The sequence below is a fragment of the Stegodyphus dumicola genome, chromosome X1, assembly GCF_044657685.1.
Source record: "Stegodyphus dumicola isolate Sdum_Otavi_A_Nest chromosome X1, ASM4465768v1".
Lineage (NCBI taxonomy): Eukaryota > Metazoa > Arthropoda > Arachnida > Araneae > Eresidae > Stegodyphus > Stegodyphus dumicola.
The window spans coordinates 185,528,497-185,555,267 of record NC_140780.1 but is presented as its reverse complement, the minus strand read 5'-3'; the positions used below and the strand labels follow the sequence as shown (position 1 = coordinate 185,555,267).

Genomic DNA, 26,771 nt, shown 5'->3' with positions numbered 1-26,771 from the left:
TTTTAGAATGAACAAGGTATTTTAGACAATACTCAAAAAGCACTGCCGGGAAAAACGGAAAGCCATTAAATGTGGAAAGTAGATTAATGAACTAAAAAGCGTTCTATTTCTAAAATACCATCCATTTAACAGAGCCGTTTTGACACAATATAGCTTAATGCAAATCCTGGAGGGTACACAGATCACAATTCAAATTGCTTTGAAGAAGTGCTATTGCATCTTCATAACGATAATAATTCGCATTTCGTTAACTACGTCAGCAACGAGACTAATGATATTGAATATAAACATTAGATAACATTCAAGTAAATTACAACTAATGGTGATTTTGCGTGACGTAGATGAGCTAAGAGAGACGTTAAAGGAAATTTATAACTGTAAATGAATGCACAGTAGTTACTGCGTATCAAGCCCTATGTATCTGAATAATGCTAAAACGGCTACTAATGCTCAGATATTGCTAAATCATCGAATTTTATTCAAGCATATAAGTTCAATATATAAAATAAACCATATCATATAATTAAGACACAACGCCGAATAAATACTAATTCAGAAGTCAAACAACAAAAATCAGCGTTACATTTTCAAAATTTTCACAGGACTAGTTTCGATAGTTTTACCGAACCACCATCCTCAGCTGCATAAATATAATGTCACATATCAACGCAATGATGGGATAAGTACTGATTTTTTATCAGGAAGTTAAATTTAGTAATTATAAGCAATTACAGAAGGACATTTTCGTAGAAGTTTTAATGATCTCACATTTGATCACAATGGCAGCATTGAAATAAGTATTGCAAATGACATAGATGTATGAATGGCTTTACCATAGCAGAAAATGTTTTGATGATAAAACATATTAATCGAAAGTTATGAAAATTAATCCATAAGAAATTGATAACTGAGAAGAGCTCCTGAAAAAAGGACTTACAACCTTTCATTTTGTCAAGAAAATCTTAACAACATGATTTTTAAAACAAATAGCAGAGCATATTTCATAATATTCCTCGGATATTTGCCCCATTTTCATGATCGGGATTAAGAAAATTAACAGATGAAGAGGCCAATATTTGATATAATCCGAAGATTATTCAAACTGAAACTAGAAGAGACTAAAATTAAATCAGATTAAAAATTAAATTTATAAAAATCAAAGCTGAAGGGATCCAGTTTATTGTTGCACCAGAGGGTTTGCTGAGTTTCCTTATGCTCTCACTGTGTTCGCAGTTCACCAATCTGCTCTTGGACTCAGTCCAGCTAATACAATTTTTAAATTTTTTTAAAAAAACATTCTTATGCTAGATAAATTTCAGCAGTAAAAACACAAAATTATTAAAAGCAGCATATTTTTTGAATTCTTGACAGATTGTTAAGATTCCCCATACGTTTTGTATTTTTTACAATGTTTACTCAGTTTTTTTGTCTTTTTTTATTTTTTTATTAGCATTATTATTATTTTGACTTTTTAACGTTATTTATATAAACATAACTTTCATCGTACTGGCATAAAATTCTATAAAGCAAAATCAGAAAAAAATTAAATTTCATAAAATATTTAGAAACAGCATATCTTTAGAATTCTCGATGCAGTATTTAGTATTGCCACACATTTTTTATTAGTTTTATTATTTCATTAAAAATAATACATAGCGATTGGTGGCAACAGCATTTTATTTTTTTGTAATGCCATACACTTTTTATATTTGCTATATTATTTCTTTAAAATATTACATGACGATAACATTTGGTGGCAGCATCCTTTTATATGAAAAATGATACGGACATAAAAGTAGTATGGACAAACAAAAAGTGAGGATCGGGACTAACAGCATATCTGCTGCTGAAAAAAAAATGTGAGAAGCAAGGATTTGATTTTAAAAAGTCTAGAATGATGTCCATCTCGCAGATTTCATGGTTGTACAATGAAAACCAAACCCAACGAGACAGGAAACATTCGTATACTGCAACCAATTGATTATGATCCAAGGTGTTGGCTCATAATGCCTACAGAATAAGAATCAGAAGAAGATTTAAATGTGAAAGAGAAGATGAATCACCTCTTTTTTTTTTTCGTTAGCTCTCATCAGGATGTAAATGAGATACGTGTAATTGAATAAGTTCTCTAAAGTTAAGACAGGGAGCTTGTAGGGTTCCTCGCCCCTTGCCTAAGATGAAACGTCGAGGAACCTATGTAGCGACTTATCGCTGAGTTCAAATAACTAAGACTCGAGAAGGGTTAAAATACACTTTTATTCACCTCAAATAAGAATAACAGTTGGCCCCTTCTCGGGCTTATAGGAAAGCCTCTACTTGGGGTTTTACCGAGGTTAGACACAATTATCTAACGTAGTTAGCCCTTAAATTAAACTAGCCGGCGAATAGCCATAGGCACGTATAATACGGCCAAGCGTAACAGCTTCAGGAGTGACTTAGCCAGAAGGCAAACACACGCCACTAAGGTCTCCTAGCACTCTCAATCGAAGTTAGTTGACATTTTCTTAAATACTTCCTCTAACTCATTTGCATTCAACGCGATTTTAAAAACTCATTCTGGTAGGGAGTTGAAAGTGGAAACAAGAATTGATAGGAAAAGGTTTCAAAATTAAAATATACATTACAGACTTTTGGCAGCGATGCTGACAGCAATACTATTCTTTCGTCCAGCTCTGAGAATTTAGTCTAAATTTGAGTCAGCGCTTGTTAGGCTTTTTGCAATGTAGTTTCCAACATAAAATTATTTTTAAATTTTAAAATTACATTTCTGTTCACTGACATCGTCCAAGCTGTGGAAATTTAAACTGTAAGCAAAAGCAGTACATTTTTTAAGTTTAATGCTTTAAATAAAAAGGTTGTTTAAACGTTTTACTGATTCAGTTTTTTCAGTTGTTATTTCACAGACGCAGCGGTAGCTAGTCTGATTATCTTAGTAAGTTTTCCGAAATTCAGGAGCTAAACCCTAAAAGCAATACAGTGAGCCTACAGAGTCTACAAGTCTACAAAGTGAAAACAAGAAGAAATCATTCGGTAGAAGAAAAAACAGAGAAATAATTTATTTCACTATTGCTCATATAAGCGAATTAAATTCATGGCATTTTGAAAAGAAATCTAATAATGAAGAAATTTTTTCTGGTGAGAAGCTGTTCGGTTCAAGGGAAATTCCAAACTGGATGGACTTTTGAAAGCATGTCTCAAAGTTTCCACGACTAAGAATTAATTATTGAGTTAAATTAATGTAAAGAAATTAAATAACCTTAAAATAGCTTTTATAAACGCAATTTTCTTGTATGCAACATTTATATTGTTTACCTTTTCTTATTTTTAAAGTATTCCTAAATTGGGGTTGATTTTTCTAATGGAAATGCACTTGTTTACATTACGCTGAATTAAATATAAGCTGAGAAGCGCCAGGCTGACTGATTAAACAGCTGGGATAGGAATCTCATGATAAAGAACGGATTCAGGAGAATGTTATCTGTAATACACAGCCGACATTGGCCATGAAATACAGATAGTTTAAGACAGTGTAAGGACTGTATAAATCTGGAATTACTGTATATACTGTTACGAAAGGTTTATTTTTTATATATTTTAAAACGGAGTTTGTTATCCGTTTGAAAGCTGAAAGTTAACATACCTCATACTCAAGTTCGCAAGCTATTTCATCGTCGTCATCTTCATGACCAAAAGCTTCTTCCAGAGTCTCATAGTGATGTTCCATGTCCTCGTCGTTCCCAAAAAGGATTCCAGAAGCCTGCATTAAGTTATTTTGACTGAAAGGGAACAGACCAATAGGGGAAGATTCCCAACCTCCGGTCCACTCCGTCTGCGTACAACTGTCGCAGTAGACGAATGATGATGATGTTGATGTTGCAGACTCGGCTTCCATGCCGATCTTGGGGGCTGAATGAACTGCCGACTTCGTCGGTCTTTGGGTGATTTCCACAACTATTGGGTCCCTTGTTGATCTAAAAGCTTCCAGAGCTTCCTCGTGTTTCTGCTTCGATAGATCTCTCCCGTTTACCTGGAATATAGGAATACATGATAAAACATCAACTTTAAAGGAATTGAAATAGTTTGTGAAATTTGATACTAAATGCATTAAAAACTGCCGTGGCTTCTCCAGTTGTCATTTCTCACAGGCGCTGTCATTCGAAGGCCGATAAAATCTTGTTGTTGTTGTGACTAATCTCACCTGCATGGTCTAATAAGAACAAGTCCACGAATTTTATCATGCTAGGGAGAGCAAGATCGCGTCTGCCGCTGGACCCTTGAACACCATATAGACGACAGTACGACTTTGTCCACTTCCGCCCCGATTTTAAGGGATACTACCGCGGGGGTTTGACGGTCTCCTACCCCTCTTAGGACTTTTGGCTTGACATATATTTTGAGTATCATCATGCCACACAGACACAGTAAATTTACAAACAGATTCGATCTAGGATTCTTCTAGATTCGATCTGGGGCATTCACAACAGCAGTTAGCGTCACTCATCACTACACTATCTGGAAGGTGCTCATTAAAATTTTAATTTAGCCAAATTAAACAGCATATATTAATTGTGCAATTAAATGAGTTATTCAAACGCAATGCATATACTTTTGAATAAGTTTACAGCTTTATTTTACTTTTTAATTATATCTGCAGCTGATGCATTGTATAATACACATGCCTCATTTATGTGATTTATGGTATAGCTGATCGTTATTTTTTACAAACACATGCGCCATTATTGTAAGTAATATGATTTTCCGAACACAATAAAGTATCTGTTTGGCCGCACAAGAACCGTGCCTAGGTACGTTTTCACGTCAGCCAAGAGGTAAACTTGCGCCCCGTAAAATCAAATTAACTATATCTGCACAAGTTTGCATACAATAAAGATTAATATGCTACATATACCGTAACTCTTATAACACTTAAAATGCTGCATGTAATAATTTATAATTTTAAAATAAAAACGTTAAAACGTACTTTTTTTGATAAACAGCAAATAACACTAACATGCTATATAGATTACTAATACAATTAATAGAAAAGCAGTGCATTCAAACCTCTTTTTTTATATGAAGCAAAATCGATAATAATTGTTTTCTACATTCTACTTAGTTATTTAATTAATTTTTTATCCGAGGAATATTTTGTAGGATTTCCATTATTCTTTTAAATGAAGCATTTTTCATCCTAACAGTAGTAATTGGCAATGTCAAAAATATTCTTAATGCAATTTTCGAACCCAGATATAATTGAACTTAACCGCATGCCCAAATTAACTTATTAAATTAACTAAGTAAAGACATGATCTTGTCGTATTAAATTACACGCATAAAATTTTAAATTTATTTCCTTGAAAAGCTATTACTTTCAATCAAGTATGATGATTTACTAATTTAAACCTTATATAAATTCGCGTACACAAATATAAAACAATAATAGCAAGCTGAAAATTATATAAAACGCGAAATAAGGATTTTTCAGCTCCTTCAAAATATTAAGTAATAATTAATTACATTTTTGATTTGCTCAAGGAAAACCACGAGAATGGGCAAATGTTCAAAAGTATAATGCTCTTTTATTGCTCTAATATGATATTTTAATACGATATGTTGCAAAATTGAAAGTTAACCAGAATAATTTATTTTTTTAATGTATTTCTAAAATTTCATAGCTAATTTGGTGCCCTCCTTAATGCACAAGTGTCTCATCCTTGTCCCAGCTCTGCAGAACAGTCATTTGTTTAAAAAGTGAAATGTAATTCATAGATGATATGTAATCTAATTAAATTTTAATCAAAAATATTACTATAATTCACAAGAAAATTCTAAAAGTATTCCAGAATTCTAAAAGTATATTTGTTTTAATCGTTACCTACATGAGAGGAAAGTATTTGTCCTTTGCAAGAATAACAAAATTTGAAATTAACTCTTCTACTGCAAGTGAAACTTCGCAATCGTAAGACTTCTCACAACAATTTATAATTTAGGTCAAATACACGAGGACTCATCTAAATTCTAACTTCTGAGAGCTCTGACTGGGAACATACCAAGGCATGGCATCTAAACGACTTGTACCACCTATTTTCCTACTATCAACCTCTCGACTGAGCTTATCAGGTTCAATGTTTCTTCTAACCTTCTTGGGAAACATACAATGACCTGACTAGAACAGAGAGCTTACTAAAGCTATGTTCACTAATTGTAGTAAGTAGACAGGATACAGACGAAGGGTATACAAAACCCTTTATTTTTTTCTTTATATACAATGACTTCCGTACTTCGGAATACAATGACCCTCCACTCGGGGTCTAACTTAAAAGATATCAAAATAAAACTAAACTCTAATTTAACTTTAGAATAAGATTGGCCTTATAATAACAGAAAGCGTATGTAGCACAGAGACTGTGAACACTACAATACGTTTAATTTATCAAGAGGATTAAAACCTCTGGCCTGGAAGGCAAAGTAGCAACTGCGTAACTTCTAAGGTAAGCGGCCTGCTTCGAACTCACGGCTTCCTCTCTTCTGCTTGGCAAAAAGGCCACACTTAAATACTTGGCGTTCGCCAGACAACTTTGCATAAACTCCTTCACGCTTATAATTCTGGCCGGAAGTAGAAAATAAGAAGTGATAGTAAAGATTTAAAATAAAATAAACGTTAGTAAAACTTAAGATCCTTACATACTTCCCGCCAGAGTTAATTAGTTTGAAACTGAGGTCTAAAACGACCTTGTTGAAAACTTTTAGCTCTAGAAACTAACGCGAGGCCAAACTTTTACAATCATAACTTAGCTAGAAACTAGAAAATTTTAAAAGAAAGAAATTTGTTACAATAGCAGCTCCCGGAATATACAACAATCTTTTTTCTTTTTCATCTGTACTGCATCAAAACAGGAGCTTTATTCAATTCTGGTTCCTTCCAGAGATCTGGAAGGAAAACTAGTTTAATGAAATGTTACAGAATGACATTGCAAATAACATATAGAATATACTTTTCTTAACATTCTTATTTCATTCATGACTATTTTAATTATCTCTCCCCGTGCTCTCTGACATGTGTTGTAAAAACACCAAACACGAATGTGTTTCTGTCTATGTGTTCAACACTTCCTCCTACAATCAAAACACTAATGTGTTAAAATTCAACATACGAGACCTCTTAACACACCCTAATTTCAACTCTAGACCCTGAGGTACTATTCTGAAAGTGGCTAACTCTAAAGTGTAGCGTCAGAGAGCCTCACTACATCATTCAACCTTTAACACATATTCAGCATGATTTAATCTTTACAGTCACACGAATAACAAATTTTTAACATTACTTTCACTTTTACCATATCACGGTATTTCTTAACATTCAAAATAACAGTTCACATGTATACAAGAACATATCAAGATGCCGTTAATTTTACACATTTGAAAACATACATTAGTAGTACATTGTTAACTTCTATTCTTTTCAAAGCAAGTGCCAATTCTTTCTACATTGAAATAATACTACATTTCAAAAAGTCTTTCAGACTAAAACTTCTTTCTTGTTAGAATGTTTTAAATAAAATTTATACAATAACTTTTTACAATATTTAAGTCTTTATACAACGCTATTATACATCAACTTTAGTTTTACGCGCGAGTAATTGAAAAACATAATAAGAAAATCTGTCACAACTCATTTCTCGCTCTTTTGGCGATAAAGGTAGACCTCGCATGAGGTAAAACTTCTTGAAATCTGCCACTTGCAGTAAGAATGAAAGATTAACTTAAGTTTGTAAAGTAACATAAAATTTTACTTATCTTTGTAATATTCAGACATCCTTTTCTGGGCCCAGTCTTTAAAGGTGCTGCAGACCGTAGCTTGGTTGATCCTCCTTCTTGTACGGGCTCGCCCTTCAGTGCTTTCCTCTGGTAGCTTCCGTTTTTCACCACTACGGCCACCCTTGAACATCTTCCTTTTGTGCTCTGCTTGTGGTCTTGGCCGTTTGAAGGCAGCTGGTCTTGGTGGAACCGGGAAACTTCTGTCGTGATCCTGCTTGGACCTCGTTGTTGGCCGTTCAAATTTTTCTTGTACTTTTTCCTCCGCCGCTGATGGCCCTTCCGCAGTTCGGCGACTTTTGCTGCGGAGAGTTCTGTCGGATGAGTCAATCTTCCGTTTCACAGCCGGGTTATAGTTGCCGTCCTTTCTCCCGGTCTTTTCCACATACGTCGTCCTTCTCCCTTCTTCATTCTGGGGGTGTTCGTGAACTCTGTTTTTTGGACGGTGGAACGGCTTCTTTTTCTTTGTACCTTCAATTTTTCCGCGGGGCAATTTTCTTTTCTCTTGCTTCTGTCTCTCATTGGCTTGCCCTTGTACTTGTCGTTTTCCCACCTCTGGAACTTGTACCTGCGGTGTCTGCCGTACCGGATCCTGCAAAAGATCTGAAAAGATTTGCATTTTATTACGGTCATAGAATGGTTTTATCTGGTCAATGTTTGCGGAACAGGTTTCACCATTTCTTGCCTTTAACACTACAACAGCGTGAGTTATTTTTTCTATAACATATGGTCCTTCAAAGCGTGGAAAAAATTTGGCAGTTTTATCTTCTGGTGCTGAAGAAAGTGAATGCTTAATTTTTAGTACTTCATCCCCTACTTTATAAGTTACTCCCCGTCGTTTCAAGTCATAATACAATTTTTGTTTTCTTTGTGCTACTTCCGTATTCTTTTTTGCTTCTTTTATTAGTTTTTCTATATCACCCATTTTAAATTCTGGGGCTCTTTGTTGCACATAAAATAGTTTATCTAACGGTGTTAAAACCTTTCTGCCTAGAAATAACTCAGCAGGAGTTTTGCCCGTTGTATCATGTTTTGCGGTCCTAAGGGCGAAAGCAAATTCATTGACATAGTTATCCCAGCTTTTATGAAAATTTTTAACATAACTACGGATAATTTTCACTATATTTCTGTTGACCCGTTCCGCTATATTTGATTGCGGCCGATACGGGACCATTTTTAAATGACGTATGCCCAGTTTTTGGCACATGTCTTCAAATATATTACTTACAAATTGAGGACCATTATCCGATGTAACTTTTAGGAGCGCCCCGTATTTTAAAATATATTTATTTAAAATAGAATCGGTAACTAATTTCGCGGAGGCTCGTTTTAAGGGAACAATTTTGGTCCATTTACTAAAATGATCAACTATAACAAGGAGATAGCGACTTTTGTTTAACTGACTTTTTGGGAAAGGGCCCAATAAATCGATGCCGATTATTTCATTTGGAAATTCGGATTTAATACTATTTAGAAACCCGGCCGGGCGGAAATTAATATAATTAACGGCTTGACATGTTGGGCAGGACTGGACATACGCCCTTGTTAACTTTTGCAGTTCAGGAAAGTAGACTGCCTCGCGTACGCGTTGAGTAGTTTTTCGAATACCAGCATGAGAAGCTAAAGGGCTGTCATGGAGCTCTTGCAGGATATTTAATCTAAGACTAGCTGGGATAACAGGTCGAAATTCGTTGTTGGAATTCGTAGTTTTTGTATAAAATAATAGACCATCTATTAGTTCGTAATGGGCCGCCCTATTTCTTATCGCCACAATATCTTGGTGGCTAAAATTTTCAGGATCCTTCAAATACTCATAAATACTTCCAAACTCAGGATCCTTACCCAGTTCGGTTATTACAGTTTCTCGGGAATTTATTGTACACGCTGTCAGCATTGCAACTTTTATGGTATTACCCTGTTCGTCTAATTTAATTCGTGACAGGGCATCTGCTACGATATTTTCCTTTCCGGGGGTATGCTTGATTACCAGATTATATTCTTGCAGCTTGAGTGCCCATCTTATTAACCTTGGGGATAAATTTTTTCCAGAGTACAATCTAGTTACCGCCGCATGATCAGAATATACTGTTATCGGCGCCTTTCCAAAATAGACTCGGAACTTTTGCACTGCTAACAGAACTGCAAGTGCCTCTCTCTCGGTCGCGGAATAGTTTCTTTGTGTTTGATTTAAAGTTAGGCTAAAAAATGCCACTGGCTGCTGATTTTGCGAAAGTACCGCTCCTACCGCATAATCCGAAGCATCCGCTGAAATTTCTAAATTTTCATCCTATTCAGGAAATTTCAACACAGGGGCTTGCGTTAATGCTTGTTTTAATTTTTCGAAAGCACTATTGGCTTCGGCCGTCCACGAGAATCTTGCCTTTTTCCATTTTAATTTTAACAATGGCTCAGCGATAGCCGCAAAATCTTTTATAAAGCACCTATAATATGAACAAAGTCCTAGAAAAGAAGAGAGCTTCTTTGCCGTGTTTGGAGTCGGATACTTTTGTACAGCGATTATTTTTGATTCATCTGTCTCGATCCCTTTTTGCGATATTTTGTAACCTAAATATTTTAATTCAGGGGCTGCAAATTTGCATTTTTCGACATTAACTTTTAGACCGCCTCATTTAATAAAGAAAACACCTGTCTTAAATCCTGTACATGTTGGTCTAGATTATCACTAGTAATAATGATATCGTCTAAATAGATAAATGTGGACTTTCCGAGAACAGGTCTTAACACAATGTCCATGCATCGCTGAAATGTTGCTGGGGCGCCTGAAAGGCCAAACGGCATTCGCAAAAATGCATAAGTGCCAGACTTGGTTATAAAAGCAGTCTTAGGCACGTCCTCAGGCCGGATCCCTATTTGAAAATAACCATTCGTTAAGTCTAAAGTTGTCATAAATTTGGTTGATTTTATGTTCCTTAAAATTTCTTCTATAATCGGTAACGGATATACCGGATATTTCGTTATGGAATTTAATTTACGGTAATCAATAGCGAATCTCCACCTTTTTGGATGCTCCAAAGGATAATCATTATTTTTCTTACATAAAACCACCGGACTAGCATAACTACTTGAGATAGGCGTTACGATCTTTTTACGTAGCATATCGGTCATATGCCATTCTATAATTTTTTGCTTATTCTTATCATACCGGTATGGTTTTTGACGAACCGGCAATGCATCTCCGGTGTCAATACTATGGTTAGTAACCTGGGTAAATCCTGGAATATCACTAAATAAGGAAGCAAATTCACTTACCACTTGTCGGATTCTATCTTGCTCGTCATTAGGCAGGTGGTCGAGATTTAACCTTGGCGGTTCAACCTTTTCTACACGCACTGGTTTCATCGTCAGCTTAAGAGACGCTTCATTAAAATCCAGTGTAGCTTGTGCGTCTGAAAGAAAGTCTATTCCTAGTATTAAGTGTGCTTGCAAATTCTTTACTATAAAAAACATCACCTTTACTTGTTCGTCCTTGATACGGATGTACAAAGGTACTTTACCTACGCACTTACATTGTTCTCCTTGCGCCGCTAATACTGTTGTATTATCCGCATTATATATGCGGTATTTGCGAAAATACTTTCTAAAAAAGACTTCTGCCACACAGGAACACTGCGCGCCGGTATCCAGGAGTGCGGTGGCCGGGATATTATTTACCAAGACTTCAATCTTCGGAAGAGTTAAATTTTTCACCATTACTGTATTTAACTTGTAGGAAGAGGGGTTTTCGTGGCCTTCGGATTTCCGCACCCTCTCGTCAGCAGAAATCCGTTTTAGTTTAAATTATTTTTCCTTTCGGTGCTTTCCTTCTTTCTCCACTGGCCTTGAGACTTTTTTCCTGGGTTGCTATTGAACTGTCGACGTTCGCCGGCTGTTTTTGAATGCTCGGGTTTCCTTGCCCACTGATTCGCTTTTTCTCCGTAGCCATGTGCTTGAGTTTGCTGTAGTCTTGGCGTACCAAATTGGTTTCGCTGTTGATATTGGCGTCTTCTTTCGACGTCCGCCGTTCTTCTACTTTCAAACTGGATTGCTAGCTCAAATAATTTTTCCAGTGTAGTCGGATTTCTCAATTCAATAAAGTCTTGCACTTGGGGCAGTGACCTCGGCAAAATCACTTGAATTATTTCAGGATCCGGACGGTTTCCATACAAGAGCTTGAAAACGTGAATTTTTCTTAAAATAAAGCTCGAGATGTTTTCCATTCTTTGTTGATATATACTGAAAAGTTCCGTTTCTAATTTCGCACGATCGCTTACAACAGGGAAGGCTTTTAGTAGGGCAGTCTTGAAATTCTCGTAACTATAGGTGGGACTTCCTGCTTGACCCAACAGACTTCTGCCGATACATTTGAACCAGTTAAGCGCTTGGCCCCTCAAAGCGCTGGTAGCTAAGGTAACTTTTTGAAACTCGTGCACGGGGTAGAGCCTGAAGTGGTCATCCAATTTTTCCAAAAAACTGGTTACCTGTGAGTTTCCATTAAACGTTGCTTCTGGTTTCATCGAAGCGCGCATGGTCTGGACAATATACCCAAATCCTTCCAGGGCGGCAGCTGGCATTTCTGGATTCTGAGCTGTTTCTGCAGGCAGCACAGGTTCTTCTTGAAACTCGGCCATGGTTATTTTTCGTCGGGCGCCACTATCAGGTTCAATGTTTCTTCTAACCTTCTTCGGAAACATACAATGACCTGACTAGAACAGAGAGCTTACTAAAGCTATGTTCACTAATTGTAGTAAGTAGACAGGATACAGACGAAGGGTATACAAAACCCTTTATTTTTTTCTTTATATACAATGACTTCCGTACTTCGGAATACAATGACCCTCCACTCGGGGTCTAACTTAAAAGATATCAAAATAAAACTAAACTCTAATTTAACTTTAGAATAAGATTGGCCTTATAATAACAGAAAGCGTATGTAGCACAGAGACTGTGAACACTACAATACGTTTAATTTATCAAGAGGATTAAAACCTCTGGCCTGGAAGGCAAAGTAGCAACTGCGTAACTTCTAAGGTAAGCGGCCTGCTTCGAACTCACGGCTTCCTCTCTTCTGCTTGGCAAAAAGGCCACACTTAAATACTTGGCGTTCGCCAGACAACTTTGCATAAACTCCTTCACGCTTATAATTCTGGCCGGAAGTAGAAAATAAGAAGTGATAGTAAAGATTTAAAATAAAATAAACGTTAGTAAAACTTAAGATCCTTACAAGCTTTCGGATCGACAGATTTTAAGAAATTAAAACTAAATTCCATTTCTCAAAGACACTGCAGCCACAAGCATCCATGCTTTGTTCAGAATCTGACCCCAGTCCAATGGCCTAAGCCGTCAACTTTCGCTAACCATCAGATCATTTGAGGCCTAACGCTAGTCGAAGTGAATCTGAAGCAGATGGAGGTCAAAATTTTCCTTAATCCTCGTTGGATAGATACAAATAAACATAATGCGTTCAAATTATTTATCAACCATTTGAATCTGAAGCTTTCATGTCGGAATAATGAAGTCTTTAAGGCCCCCATCAATCTGTGTATCGTTTGACAAGACCCAAATGGCACTTGGAAGTTTATATCCCAAAAAGTGCTTTATCCAGCTTAAATACCTCTTTTCATCTTCCTTATTAATTGCTTTCTTTACAAACGTGAATTTGATATTCAATTTCATCATCTCATTTGCACTGATTCATGCTTATCTGCTGAAGAAATATTTAAAAAGGAATCAATGGTTTGAATTCCGGAAAATATAATTTAGTTTTGTTCTGCAAAATTCCCGTAGTATACAAAACTGAAACTTACTCATGGAATATTTTCAACTTCATAATGAAGATTCTACAAGATAAAAACTGCATTGTTATAAAAAGAAAAAATGCAGAAGTAAAAAAGACGGAAATACAGAGAGATTAGAAATGTATAATCAACTTATATTTTTTCAAAAATACAATCAGTTCCAGTTTCGTAAGCTTAGTAGGCAAAGTTTATTTCCATTTCACTATTCTTTGCTTTCATTTTTACCATTGTTTTGATTTCCTATTTTAATTCTGACCATTTTTTGAAAAATGTATTTTTTATTATCATTTTTCTAAAATTCCATTACAATTAACGTTTTGGCTTTTTATCTATTTCCCCGCGTATTTTTGAAATTTTATTTTGAGACTTTTATTTTATAGATTGCATTTTAACTTTGCTGGTACTTGGCACCATATTTTTATTACTTTTTTGGATTTACTTATGGGTTTCCTTTCTTAAATCTAAATTAAAATTTAATTTTTAGAAATTTAAGCTACCTTTTACTTTTCAGTTTGATATGTTTTGTGTTTTCAGAGCTTATGCAGCTTAAACAATTTTGCCTTGTCTGTAATTTTGGTTTTTCTAATTGTCGTCTTCATACATAACGGGTACATTCTACCTCTTTGTTATTACGAGTTGCTAATTTTTAAAATTAAAAACATTTTCGTACCCTTCTTTCTAAATTTTGAATTGTTTTTCTTCTTTTACTACTACTATTATTACTTTTATCATGCATATATATTCATTCTAGTAGCGTGATGCCAGGTTATATCTTGATAATTTCTTTCTTAAATTTCTTAAAAAGTTAGAAAAAAACTTTTACCTATTTATATAGTCTCATTTAATTACTCATTTAATTATTTACATTTAAGAGAATTTTTTTTTCAATTTATCCAGATATAATTCAGAAATGTAACTCCGATGGTAATTCTTTCCGCTGATACTTAATAAAGATTCGGAATTATCAGCTAATAATTATTATTGAATATAAATGTTTAACAATTACTGTTTTATTTTTTACATTAATTTACTTTTATTTAAGTTTTGATTTCTAAGATTTTGCTTCAGACTGTATTTATTTAATTTGAACCTTCCTGTTAGATAGTTTACCACCTAACTGATATTAATTTCATGTATTTTATCGCCTTCGTGTATATATGGAATTGCTACAAATATTCTAAATTCTCAAAGTCTAACGTTCGATGAAAGTAAACCAACAAGAAATGATAATACTGGCTCTGGTTTTCAAATACAAATAATACGAAGAGCTACTATTTAATTGTCTGATGAAACATTAGATTTTTTGTTCAGTTAAAAAAAAGACTTAAAACCTATACGTTGCTATAAAAATGCAGTGTTATTGTAAGGTTTAATTTTGATTCAATCAACAGTGTACAGGTAGGATAGTTAAACAGCAATTCTGTATCCGAGGCACATAGCATATCACGTTAAAAGCATCTTTTATTGATTTTGATGATGGTAAAACTATTCATAAAATCAACTTTAAATGGGAAAAATATTTGCCAATTAATTATGCTAATGGCATAAGTATTTGTGAAATTTTCGCTAAGAGATCTTATGCCACAAAAATGTGTGCCATTTAAACGTAAGTTTCTCCCTAAAAAGAAGCCATAATCCTTCGGCGTAAGTAGTAATGGTAATAATAATAATAAAGGCATGTTATATTAGCTTTATCGGTCAAACAATCTGAAGTTTTGTCAAGACGTTGGCGAAGTTACCAACACTAATAGAAAGTTATTGGGTTGTAAATATATACACGAGGGAATAAACTCAGTTTGCATTTTGGGTATTATATTTGTATCGTCCTGCACAATGTGAAAATTATTCCCTCTCTTCAAATAATAACTGAAGTTTCTAAGAAAGATTAAGAAAGATATCCAAAATTCTGCTCAGGTAGAAGGCGCAAGAAAGGGCAGTGTTTTTGAATTAATGACTTAATATGTACAGAGAAAACATCAAAGATTTAAAAGAAACGTAATTGCATATGGTTGCTGAAACTTAGATCACCGCTAAAAGCAGAGAAATTTAAATTTTCAGCAGTTTAAATATTTTCATTTTTATGAAATACAGTACAAAATAACTCTGCCCTTTAAAGTAACGTAATGATCTACTGCGCTCATTCTGTTTTAAGATCAAATGTCCCAGCCCATAATTTATTTTTCATTTCATTATGTTTTTAATCATTACAAGGAATAATTTGCTTCTGAGAAGAGAGAGACCTTTTCTCAATCTCTTGAAACAGCTTTGAACTTAAGCTTTGAAATGGGTGAGGAAGCTTACTCTTTACCTTTCCTTAATACTTAAAAATTGCTTTCAGACTTATCAAGCTAGAATTACTTTCGTGAATTTTTAGAGACTATTCGGTTTAAAATTATTTCATAATTTTTAAAATTAGTAGACAATTATTTAAACCAAAATACATTTCTCTATTATTTTTCTAAACTCTTCTCTTGCTTCTTAACGGAAATATACCGTAGCGTAGAAGTTCAGCTTGTTTAACATTTGTGTTTTCATTTTTAATCAAATAAATATGAATATTGACTACTAAAAATAATTGAAAATTGATGATAATCTCATTATGTAATCCTCGAAGTAGTTACAAATTGAATATTCTAATCAAATTATTATTTTCAAAAAACGATTTAACTTCAGAATGATGTTTCATCAGCAACAATTTTACTAATCACTAAAGCGAAGTTACCAACGGTTATTCGTTTGCAAATGCAATGAAAGAGTCACATACAATATGTTAAAAGTGGAAAAAGTCAAGAAAAAGTTTTAATGAACTTATAGGAGACAGAAATTCAGTACCTAAGAAGAGAAGAATCGAAGCAAATTTTAGTCTTGAATATTTTTATTATTACATTTCTAATCTGAAATGGCATGCTTAAATGTCACATTAAACATTAAGCACAATGCAGCATTCAACGACATTGACACAAGTTTTCATTTTTGTTTCTGAAAATCGTTATTACATCAAAGTTTTAGTAAAGTAAGTGAATTTCAAGGCTGCCTTCGTTGCATCGGAGCTCAAAAGAGTAACTGAACAGACTGTGTTCTGCATGCTTACGTTTGCAAAATGCGAGTTTAAAGTTTAAACGCTTTCCCTAATTTCAGAAGAAATGATGAAGACTGAACTATTAACTCTTCATTATTATTCAAAGTGGCGAATTAATTTTGCCGTAATGAAATTTCAAGGAAGGTAGCTGGAGCTTCTTAATGACCTGTGCAACCTAATGACTAGTCTTGAGTCAATCAGGCAGAAGGATGCATAATGAGCTTTTCAAGAGGAAAATTTAAAGTATTCAACGGCATTTCTAGAGAACAGATTTCAGATACTTTGAAACTGTGAAATAAGACTAGAAACGAAATGATAGGAATAGTGAAGAGTTCTGAATGAAGTTGAGGTAAAGTGCCGCTAAAGGGGGAAATTGGATCTAAATTCCAGCCGTATGATAGGATGACAAAATTATATAGCCGACATAAGACGTTTCATAAATGATAAAAGACATTTCATAAATTAATTCTCAGTGTTCAGCATTCTTATCTACTCGGCTCACCAGTGTCTATGTAGATAAGAACACTGGCATTTGTAATTCGACCCGGGTTTATATCCCAGAAGACGGGTTGGCTGTATGGACATTTTCCTTGTTTTATGTCACGTATAATGATATAAAACCATGAAATGTCTCCAGAAATCAACCTCAAGAAATGTTCAGATGTATGTCTGCATGTGTATGAACCAGGCTTCCATAGAAAGAACTCCACAAAGGCATCCTTCTCTTAGAAAGATAGTTCTAGTATGATTGCCTAAATCAAGTAATCTAACTTTAATAACTTTAATAATAACGTTTAATAAGAATTTGGGGAATTTTAAAAAGACGTCAAATACTATATTGCTCCAAAGTATAGTTATTGTCGATAATAAAGAAAATAACACGTTGATAACGAAAACGATAGTTGAATAAAATATTTTTCTTACAACTAGAAAATAAATTCCACCCAAACTTAGCAACAACAAATATTTTTGGGAACAAGTATCCAGGTGTAGAATTACCTGTATTAATAGTTAACTACACTGTATGACTCTCATTGCATATAAATTAGTAGTAAATGCTGAGAGTGATTTTTAATGTTATGTGCAATTCCTAGCCCTAAATAATTTTTTATTGGCTGTCTGAGTTCACTGCTATAAATGACGTGTTATATCCTAAGACGGTTATATCCGAAGACTTGGAGCATTTAATGACACTTGTTTGAAGAAAATATGAACTATGAAATAAAGAAATGAAAGGAAAATTTTAGGCTTACTATTCCATATGGTTATGTAGAGTTTATGATTTATCATTTAGAAAAGTTAGGATGCGAATTAAGGAAAGCCAGAGAAAATACTGAAGAATTTCAAACATACGAAAAGCAATATCTATTAAGAAAAATGGCATGAAAAAATAAAATTTTATTTTTATTTTATAAACAAAACAAGTAACTATCATACTATGTATTAATGGAGAAACTGAAAACGTATCTGTTTCTTGTTTTACAGAACTGCTTCGCATACGTACAATATATAAAACGCTAATGTTTTCAGAAACGACTAAGAAAGTTATTCTAATCAAATAAAGTGAAAATCAATGAATTATGCTAGTGTTCTACGCCCAGTGCACATTATGTAAAATTAGCTTTCAACAATATACGGCTTCTCAAGATGGCGACAGGAAAGAGCTTTTACGAAGCTATTGTCTTCTTTTTTAAAACTTCGCTCTGTTCGAAGAAGATGATTACCCCGTCGTTCTATTCCTATTAATTTATAATAGACTACATTCCGTACCATATGCAACTCTGATGATGGCTGATATCACAGGTCAGACCTTTTTTTGTTTCTTTTTTTTTTAGTAATGGTGCTAAATCTCTCTTTCAGTTAGAATTCAAATCCTAGAACTTTTGATTCCAAATGGAATCTTTATAGATTAAACTATTGAAGCAATGTTCATTTCTCATCGATTTCTTTTCTTGACACGCAAACTAATTAAAATTTACTCTTCCTTGATATCCAAATTATATTAAAGATTATGTTAAATTTAATATATGGGACATGGATACGTGAAGCTGTATTCAAGAGTGTTCTGATATACTGAAAAGTGGAAACAAGGAACGTGCCATGATATAATGGCACACTCTTCTCAATAAGTGATTCCATAGCCTATAGTGCAGCGTTCTTGCTGCCTTAAAAATGTGCAGACGCATACGGCAACCATAATATATTCTAATCCGCACAATCGCAAAGTAGGACACAAAGGTTAAGTTTTCCGCTCTGCATCCCGAAGTTCTCCATACGTACTCTCCAAATGGTGGATGGGAAGAGGTTTAAATCCATCAGAGAAAAGGCAACTGCGCAAGAAACTCTTAAAAGACGTCTTTTTGAGACCTGCGCATTTTGAGACCTTTTTGAAACCATATGGCTGCTGCGTAAAATGCAAACAATGAAATACACTGCGTTTCGTCAAAGCAATAACTGCGTTTGTCAACGTAAGTTCGATTTGTTTAGTTGCATTTAACTAGCAAGCTACAGGAACTACATACGGTATATTCAGTCGGCGGACGATAGAAATTGTTTTTCTTAGCCAATTCTAGGGTGGACCGTTTAATGATTACACGGAAAAACATATCGTAAAATAAACACATCGACTTCAGGAATTTTGCAATGAATACAATTACTACATTTTTCCTTTAATTATTATTCTCTTTCCATTTTCGGGCAAGAGAATAATTTTTCTAAAGTGCCTTTATTAATAAAAAATGCCCCTAATGATGGTGAAAATAAATAGTGAATAAAGATTTTGCTAAATATCCCTATTTAAGCTTCATGAATTTTAATCACATCGATTTGCACAACTCCTCCACTTCGTAACGTGAAATGAAACAATAAGATGAAATTAAAATATCAATTATATATCATAAAATTTGAGTGATTATCAAATACATAATTATGTTTGATTATTACAAGAAGCAGCTGCGTAAAGGAAATCTATATTGGTTAAAAATGGATTAAAATTAAATTTTTATTTCGTTCCGTTTACTAACGATGGGATTAATGTGTTTTTTTTTAATTCTTAAAATTTACTCCATTTCTGTCATCCATATTTGTCGCATAAGCGATAGATATAATGAATGTCTCATAATCGATATTTTATGGCCAACAATGATCCATTCCAGGAAAGTAAATTCAGTAAATTCACAAAAGAAACAATCTTTTGAAGGAACAACAATATTTTTTTGATTAAAAACCAAAAAAAAAAAAAAAAAAAAAAAAAAATTTGTTTTAATCGTTTACACATTTTAAACCTTTTCCTTTCAAATTTTATTATTTAAATCGCTTTTCTTACTTCTAATAAATATTTCATATTTGAAATGTTTCTGAAGAAATGTTTTCACAATAATAGTTTTTTACCTTAGCGTAGATGGACAACACAGAACGCACGCAGAAAATCCATGAAAAATTACTGAACTTACAAGGTATTTCTCCCACCTTCCTAGCCTACCTTCATGGTGTAGTGGTTCTGCACACTGGGCCGGTATTCCAGAAGTCCGCGGTTCGATTCCCGGCGAAAGCGGTGTTAATTTTTATCTCTCTGGCCTCCAAAAAAATCTTAATGTCTCTACAGTGGCGTCCGAACTAAAAGGGTTGTGGATGATGAATCTCCACACCGAGGATTTGGCGATTGGTTCCCTAAAAGCCCCAGTCGCCTTTTAAAAGGGAAAGTATATAAGGTATTTCTCCCGCCTTCCTAGCGTGTCTTCGTGGTGTAGTGGTTCTGCACACTGGGCCGGTATTCCAGAGGTCCGTGGTTCGATTCCCGACGAAGGCGTTTGCTAATTTTTCAATTCCCCTGCTTAAAAAAAGTACCTAATGTCTCTACAAACTGAGCTTAGGATTGTTAAATCCTTAAACTTGAAATGTGATCAAATTTCTATTAAGAGTTCCGCTTTTTCGTCAAGTAGAGTCGTTTTTTTTACTATATTTGGGTGATAAAAAGTGTTGAATTCATAAAAAATTGCTATAATCCGATCTAGCCCCGCCTTACAAATGTAGAATTTCTTTTACATGAATCATATGTTTTGAAAACTTCCCAACGTAAAACACGCGGAATACATAACAATGAGACGAGATGGGCAACTTCAATTTCGTACGTAAAATGGTTTTCGGTTGATCTTTAGATTATGGTAACTTGGCGATTTTTTGGCCATGAGTGTATCTACCATGTAAGCAACTCTCTCGACCAACTCTCCTACAGCAACCCTCTATTTTTTTTTCCCGCCGCCATTTTGTCTTCACGAAGTAAAGACATGTTTCTTTTCTTTTTATCTACTGAACATTTCTTCCAACAATCTACTAGCCGAATTACACTTATGCTAGAAATTTTATCTAACCAAACTGCTTAATCATGACAAATATTCACTGCAAAATTGGGAAAAAGTGCACAATACCATACTCCTTACGCGTTTTTCAAAATAACACATACACATAAACCATGTACACGTCGACTTATTTTTACTTAAAAAAACATCCCAGAATTACACAAAAATGGCATTGCGCACACTCTTCACTATATCCATGTACACTGCTTTTTTCTCATAAATTAGAAAAATTTCACGAAAATACATGACAATTTTCTGAATCTTTAAACCCGGTAAAAAGAACATATATGAAATTACCTAATAACGAAAAAGTATATACCCTTTCCAAATATGAACATTTCCACATATAAAATAAATAAAATATCCAAAAACTTTTACCTCTAAATCATCTATTATATTATAAACGTCACCAACGAATTCATACCGCAAGCATTACAAATACTTAGTGTCAAATATTTAAATTATTTCCATGCACGTTTACTTCAACTAAAACGTATACCAAATTCCTACAAACATAAAATTCATAAAATAACTATCATTTAATTAAAATATAATTAAATTCAAAAACACTACTTAAAATATAAATAAGCACATACATGAAATTAATAAAAATTAGCTTACAATCCTAATTACTTTAAACTAAATCATTGCTAATAACAATTTTCCCAATAATACCAAATTACGTTGCTTCCACCTTACATTTAGAACAATGCATAAAAATAATATCCTCAAATAATTAAAAATACTAACTTACCTAATCTTCTTCAGAATCTTGCTTACATGGTAGATACACTTTTATTATGTATTCAATAAAATTATTGAACGACTTCTTCTGCGAATTTTTCCTCCACACTTCCTCCGCTAAATAAAAAGCAAAATTCTCTTTATCACAATGCCTCGGAATGGCGCTTTTTATAGCACTCCACGTGCCCTCTATTGTATTGGTATGTGCACCTGTTTCCGGATCTTTAAAATAATATTTGTGGTTCACAGCAAGATGTTTAAAACCTTCATCTTCCAAACATTCATACGATTTCCAGCAATCTGAAATAATTATAGTACCCGGTAGAATATATTCTTTTATAAAACTTAATAAACAATCTTTACTTCTATCTCGCACAACCTTAAAAAAACATTTATTACTACCCCTTTCAATCTCACCAAACACCCATTTTCCTTCCACTCTCCTACCTCTCTGATACTTCCGCTTCCCAAACTTACTCTCATCAATTTCCACAATAACATTCATACCACCAAGCATACCCATATCATTTTCGCAAAATTCCACGCACACTTGCCTACAAAAAGAATTCCAATCAGCTGCAGTCCTACTGCTAATTTCTAAATCCGAAATCCAATAGTCAACTGGCAATCTATTCACCCAATAATAAGAAATCAATAAAATCTCACCCATACTCAAACGACTTTCAGCAAACCACGTACCCTTCCTTACACTCCGTTTCACAAAATGTCCATTTTCACCAGATTTCTTGCACCGCCATTCAAACTTATCAGTAATATCCTTCTTTTCACACAATCTCATTTCATTCCCACATTTTGGACATTCATACTTATCCGCAATTAAACCTACACTCATGCACCATTCAATCAATTCTTTTGAATTATCACACAAACGCATTAAAAATCTAGAATTCACTTTAGACAGCGCCATACAATCCCAAAATTATTCAACCCTACTTCACACAACACACAATGAAGCTTAATACAAAATAATATACAGCCACAGATATTTTTCCAAATTCCCCCCTTTTCCGATTAAAGAACCGTAATTCGTCCATTAATATCACATGACATATCCCATGATCTCTCATTTCCCTCACACAAAATAATGCGTAATCGGAACTGAGTACTGCTCACATTATTACCAAAGTCCCAGGTAGTAACCTTTATCGCCTCCAAAATGTCGCCAAACTACCAGTTACCATATTCTAAAGATCAGCCCGGTTTTCAATCATTAGAAACATGAAATTAATTAAGTTTCGTTGCATTTAAACAAAACTATCAGAAAAGCGCGTGAAAACAAATAAAAATTATTTTTATTAGAAAGAAACTGATTCTATTTTTATTCTATACATTCATTTTTAAGGGAAATAAAGTGACATTAAAAATCGCTTTTAAGTCAGTAACAAATTTAAATCATACTAAAAATCATTTATTTTTTAAGTGAGGAAGAATTCAAAGAGTGCACTTACATTTAGAAGTCCTTGTCTAAACGTCTGCATGTGTTCTGTTTAATAAATTATGCAAAAGTTACATTTTATACTTCGAAAGAGTTCTAATCATTAGAAATGTGAAATAAAATATCATTAAGTTTAAACCAAACTTCTAACGAAGTACGAAAGAAGAAAGAAAAGGGGAAAAATTCATTTTCTTGCCTGCGGCATTAATAATACTATGCATAACTGAATGATAAAATCCAACTAGAGTAAAAAAAGATAGAATCAAAATCTCGTATGCATGAACGTCCTATATGTTTCATTCTTTGCAGGGGGCTTCATGTATTATTTATCACAACGCGAAGATCTACTTTTTCCGGCATGAAATATAAATATCCTGTCGGCGGGGGACGGATGAAAAATGTTTAGGGGATTTTTTCCCCTCCTTTTTCACGTGGAATAAGAAACAAGATACTTAACGAATTTGAAAGAGATTTTCTGAATGCGGTTTTCGGCCACAAGAAGAATTTTAAGTACCTTTCTCACGCAAAGAAATGTTAGGTTGGATAATATGCAACTTCTTATAATAAGTGACAAACACTAAATCGAGGTGTTTAGTGTTATCGATGACCGCTAACGATCCATTTATGCAAATAATACTTCATGACAATGCTGAATGAAAGCTATTAATAGTAAGTGGGAAAGTGTGCAAAATAGTGACTATTTCAGTACTCTGGAATTCTACATTTCACTTATGTAAGTATGACAGTGAAGTTTTCTGAAGCACCGAAATCGTAACTTGCTAATTATTGGTGAATAAAACAATTAAAAAACTAAAATATGTCTCTCTTTTTTTTAGCCCAAAGGGGCAATTTGCCCAGAAGGGCTATTAATTTCGTTTTGGCATTTTGCGTCGGTTCACTATAAGTGTCGGTTAATTTTTCGAACTGTTGCCACCAAATATTACAGTCCTGCATTATATTTAAAGAAATTAAATAATGAAGAATCTTCATGAATGTATGTATGTTTCTCGCACTGTGAAAAAAACAATGGAACCTAGAAACAACAAATTTTGAATAACGTAGTCCTCCATTCGACTATGGGCATCTGGAAGCCTAAATTTGGAATCTGTAATTTGTTTACTATCTGTTTCATATTTTGTCAAACATTAAAGAATTTTTGATTAACAAACTCAACGATTTCAAAGCGAGGAATGGCAACACTACGAGGGAAAAAAATATTAATTTCTAGCTCGCGAGGCTGTGTATCTGAAATTCTAAAGATATGCTCTTTTAAATATTTTGCGATATTGCTGCTGAATTGAATTTTATGGTTTAAGTGCGAAGAACATGATATTTAATAAGGTAACACACAAAATGTAAAAAAACGCCCCTTTGGGCGTAATATAAAATCTGAAAGCTTTCAGATTTTTATTGTTTTAATCTACTATAAAATCTGAAATCTGAATTTAATCTATAAAATCTGAAAGCTTTCAGATTTTTATTGTTTTAAAATGTTGTCACTCTTTGTCTTCTTTTTTTTTTTTTTTCTTTTGAAAATCCTTATAAATGAGAAACCAGAATCATTGTCAATTATCTTGCTCATGTTAATCAAATTCTTCGGCATTTCGTTTCTCAAAAAGGAGGATTTCGAAATGAAATTAGCTTCCCATCAGACAACAAGCAGACGCGATTGATTTCTAATGACTGCTAGCTTGTCGGTTTTCAGCAGTTTTAGGAACAGAGAGAAAATCATTTTCAGTCTGAGTAGAAGTATCATACTTAAAATTCAGTCTGCGGATAGGTCAAATTCTTAAGCAAAAATGCTACATGTTTTGGATAATAAATTGATTCTTTTTTAATGTCATTTTTTAACTTTATCCACTTCCTCAATTATATCTATACAATTCGTCGAAAAACACCCTCCTACCTATGCAATCTCACCCTAGACCAGCTAACATATTATACCTGATGTTTCTGGATTAACAAAGAGGGTTAGATGCATCATTAGCATCGTGAAAAATGTGCTTAATAAGAATAAAAACAGTTTAGCATAAACAACTGGAGTCATTAATGCAATTGGAAAAAGCAGTAACATTCATTAACTATACGAAAACTTTTGAAAGACAGTAAAAGAGTAGCAGATAGCGTTGATGGACTGAACTTAAATGCTCATCAGTTGAATCGAACATTTTCTGGTTGCAAAATTTATGACGATAACATGTAACAGATAGCATTTTTAAAACCTTTTACATCTATGAATAATCATACGAGAAACAAAATAAGTTTTCTCTTGTTGATCACAAACCTTGGGCACCACTGATGACGATATGACTTTGCTCAATTCCATTACAGTTTTGATGGAGTATGCTTCAAGGATGCAATACAAATGTCTTTCTACAACCTCTTAAAAAGACTTCTGGAAGGACCGATTTTTAAGAGCCACTGTTTCTGATAGACGTTATAGACACAAACGTTTGTGCATTACACGCGTTTCAAACACGGATTCTTTTACGAGGAAGCAACTTCTGATGACTGCTTCCTATCAGTAATTGTAGATTACTGATAGGAAGTATAAAATCATATATAAGTGATGAATTAATTGGTGAATTGCGATAAGAGATGAGTGATTAAAGACAAATATTTCTTTGGATCTATTATTTTATCAGTTATAGATAACAATGAACTTAACATTCTGTAGAGACATTAGGTATTTTTTTAAAGCAGGAGTGATGAAAAATGAACAACCGGAAATCGAACCGCGGACCTCTGGAATACCGGCGTGGTGTACAGAACCACTACACCACGAAGGCACGCCAAGAAGGTGGAAGATATACCTTATAATTCAACATTGATAAGCCCTTCACTTTTATATCCGTACAGAAATTCTAAGCATGTTACGTATCTTCCTATAAGCATTACATAAGTATTATAGCATATACAGAAATCACGAAAAAGAACGTAAATGTGCTTTGGAAGGTTACGTTACTGTACAATACAGAATAGTGATAAGAAGGAATATTTGAAAACTAAAGCGGAATTTTTCACTGAATTACGAAATTACGGCTACGAAAGTTTTCTCTCATCAGAATTTAAATACTTGTATTTATATTTTGCGAATTTTATTGTCTTCTCTCTGTTTTAGAATTAAGCACTGCGCATTATTGAGCTCTACCAAAAAGTTAAAAACGAAATGTTTAACACTTTAGCATTCAAATTTTAGAACTCTTGTAATAAACTGTATAGAAAAAAATACTAGCATAACTTTACCATTTAAAACTCTATATTAGAAATTTCAGCATTTTAACAACAGAATATAGGTTCTTTATGAGACAAAAAAAATGATTTTTACTCAGCACTACCCACGTCTTGTACTACCTCATTGTTGATAGTCTTTTGTTGTTTGTACCCCATTGTTGATAGTCTTTATTATGAGAATTTCTTAACATATGATGATTAAGCAAAAAGTTATTTATAAGTCAAGATCTACTATAAAGTCACTTTCTAGGGTATCGCGATAGTTATTTATTGCGATGGAGAATACATGC

At 33.8% G+C, this 26,771-nt stretch overlaps 1 protein-coding gene across 5 annotated transcripts in view; it reads right to left on the bottom strand.

The window, feature by feature from the left end:
* Positions 1-26,771, bottom strand: part of LOC118185151 (E3 ubiquitin-protein ligase PDZRN3-like) — a 290,073-nt gene that overhangs the window by 42,768 nt on the left and 220,534 nt on the right. For 4 of the 5 annotated variants that reach the window (XM_035354958.2, XM_035354959.2, XM_035354962.1 and 1 more), the window contains exon 2: positions 3,641-4,027. In XM_035354958.2, the coding sequence (XP_035210849.1) occupies positions 3,641-4,027 (387 nt within the window). Of the gene's footprint in view, positions 1-3,640; positions 4,028-21,801; positions 22,092-26,771 lie in introns of all 5 variants that reach the window. The other variant, XM_085808506.1, reaches the window with a different exon arrangement.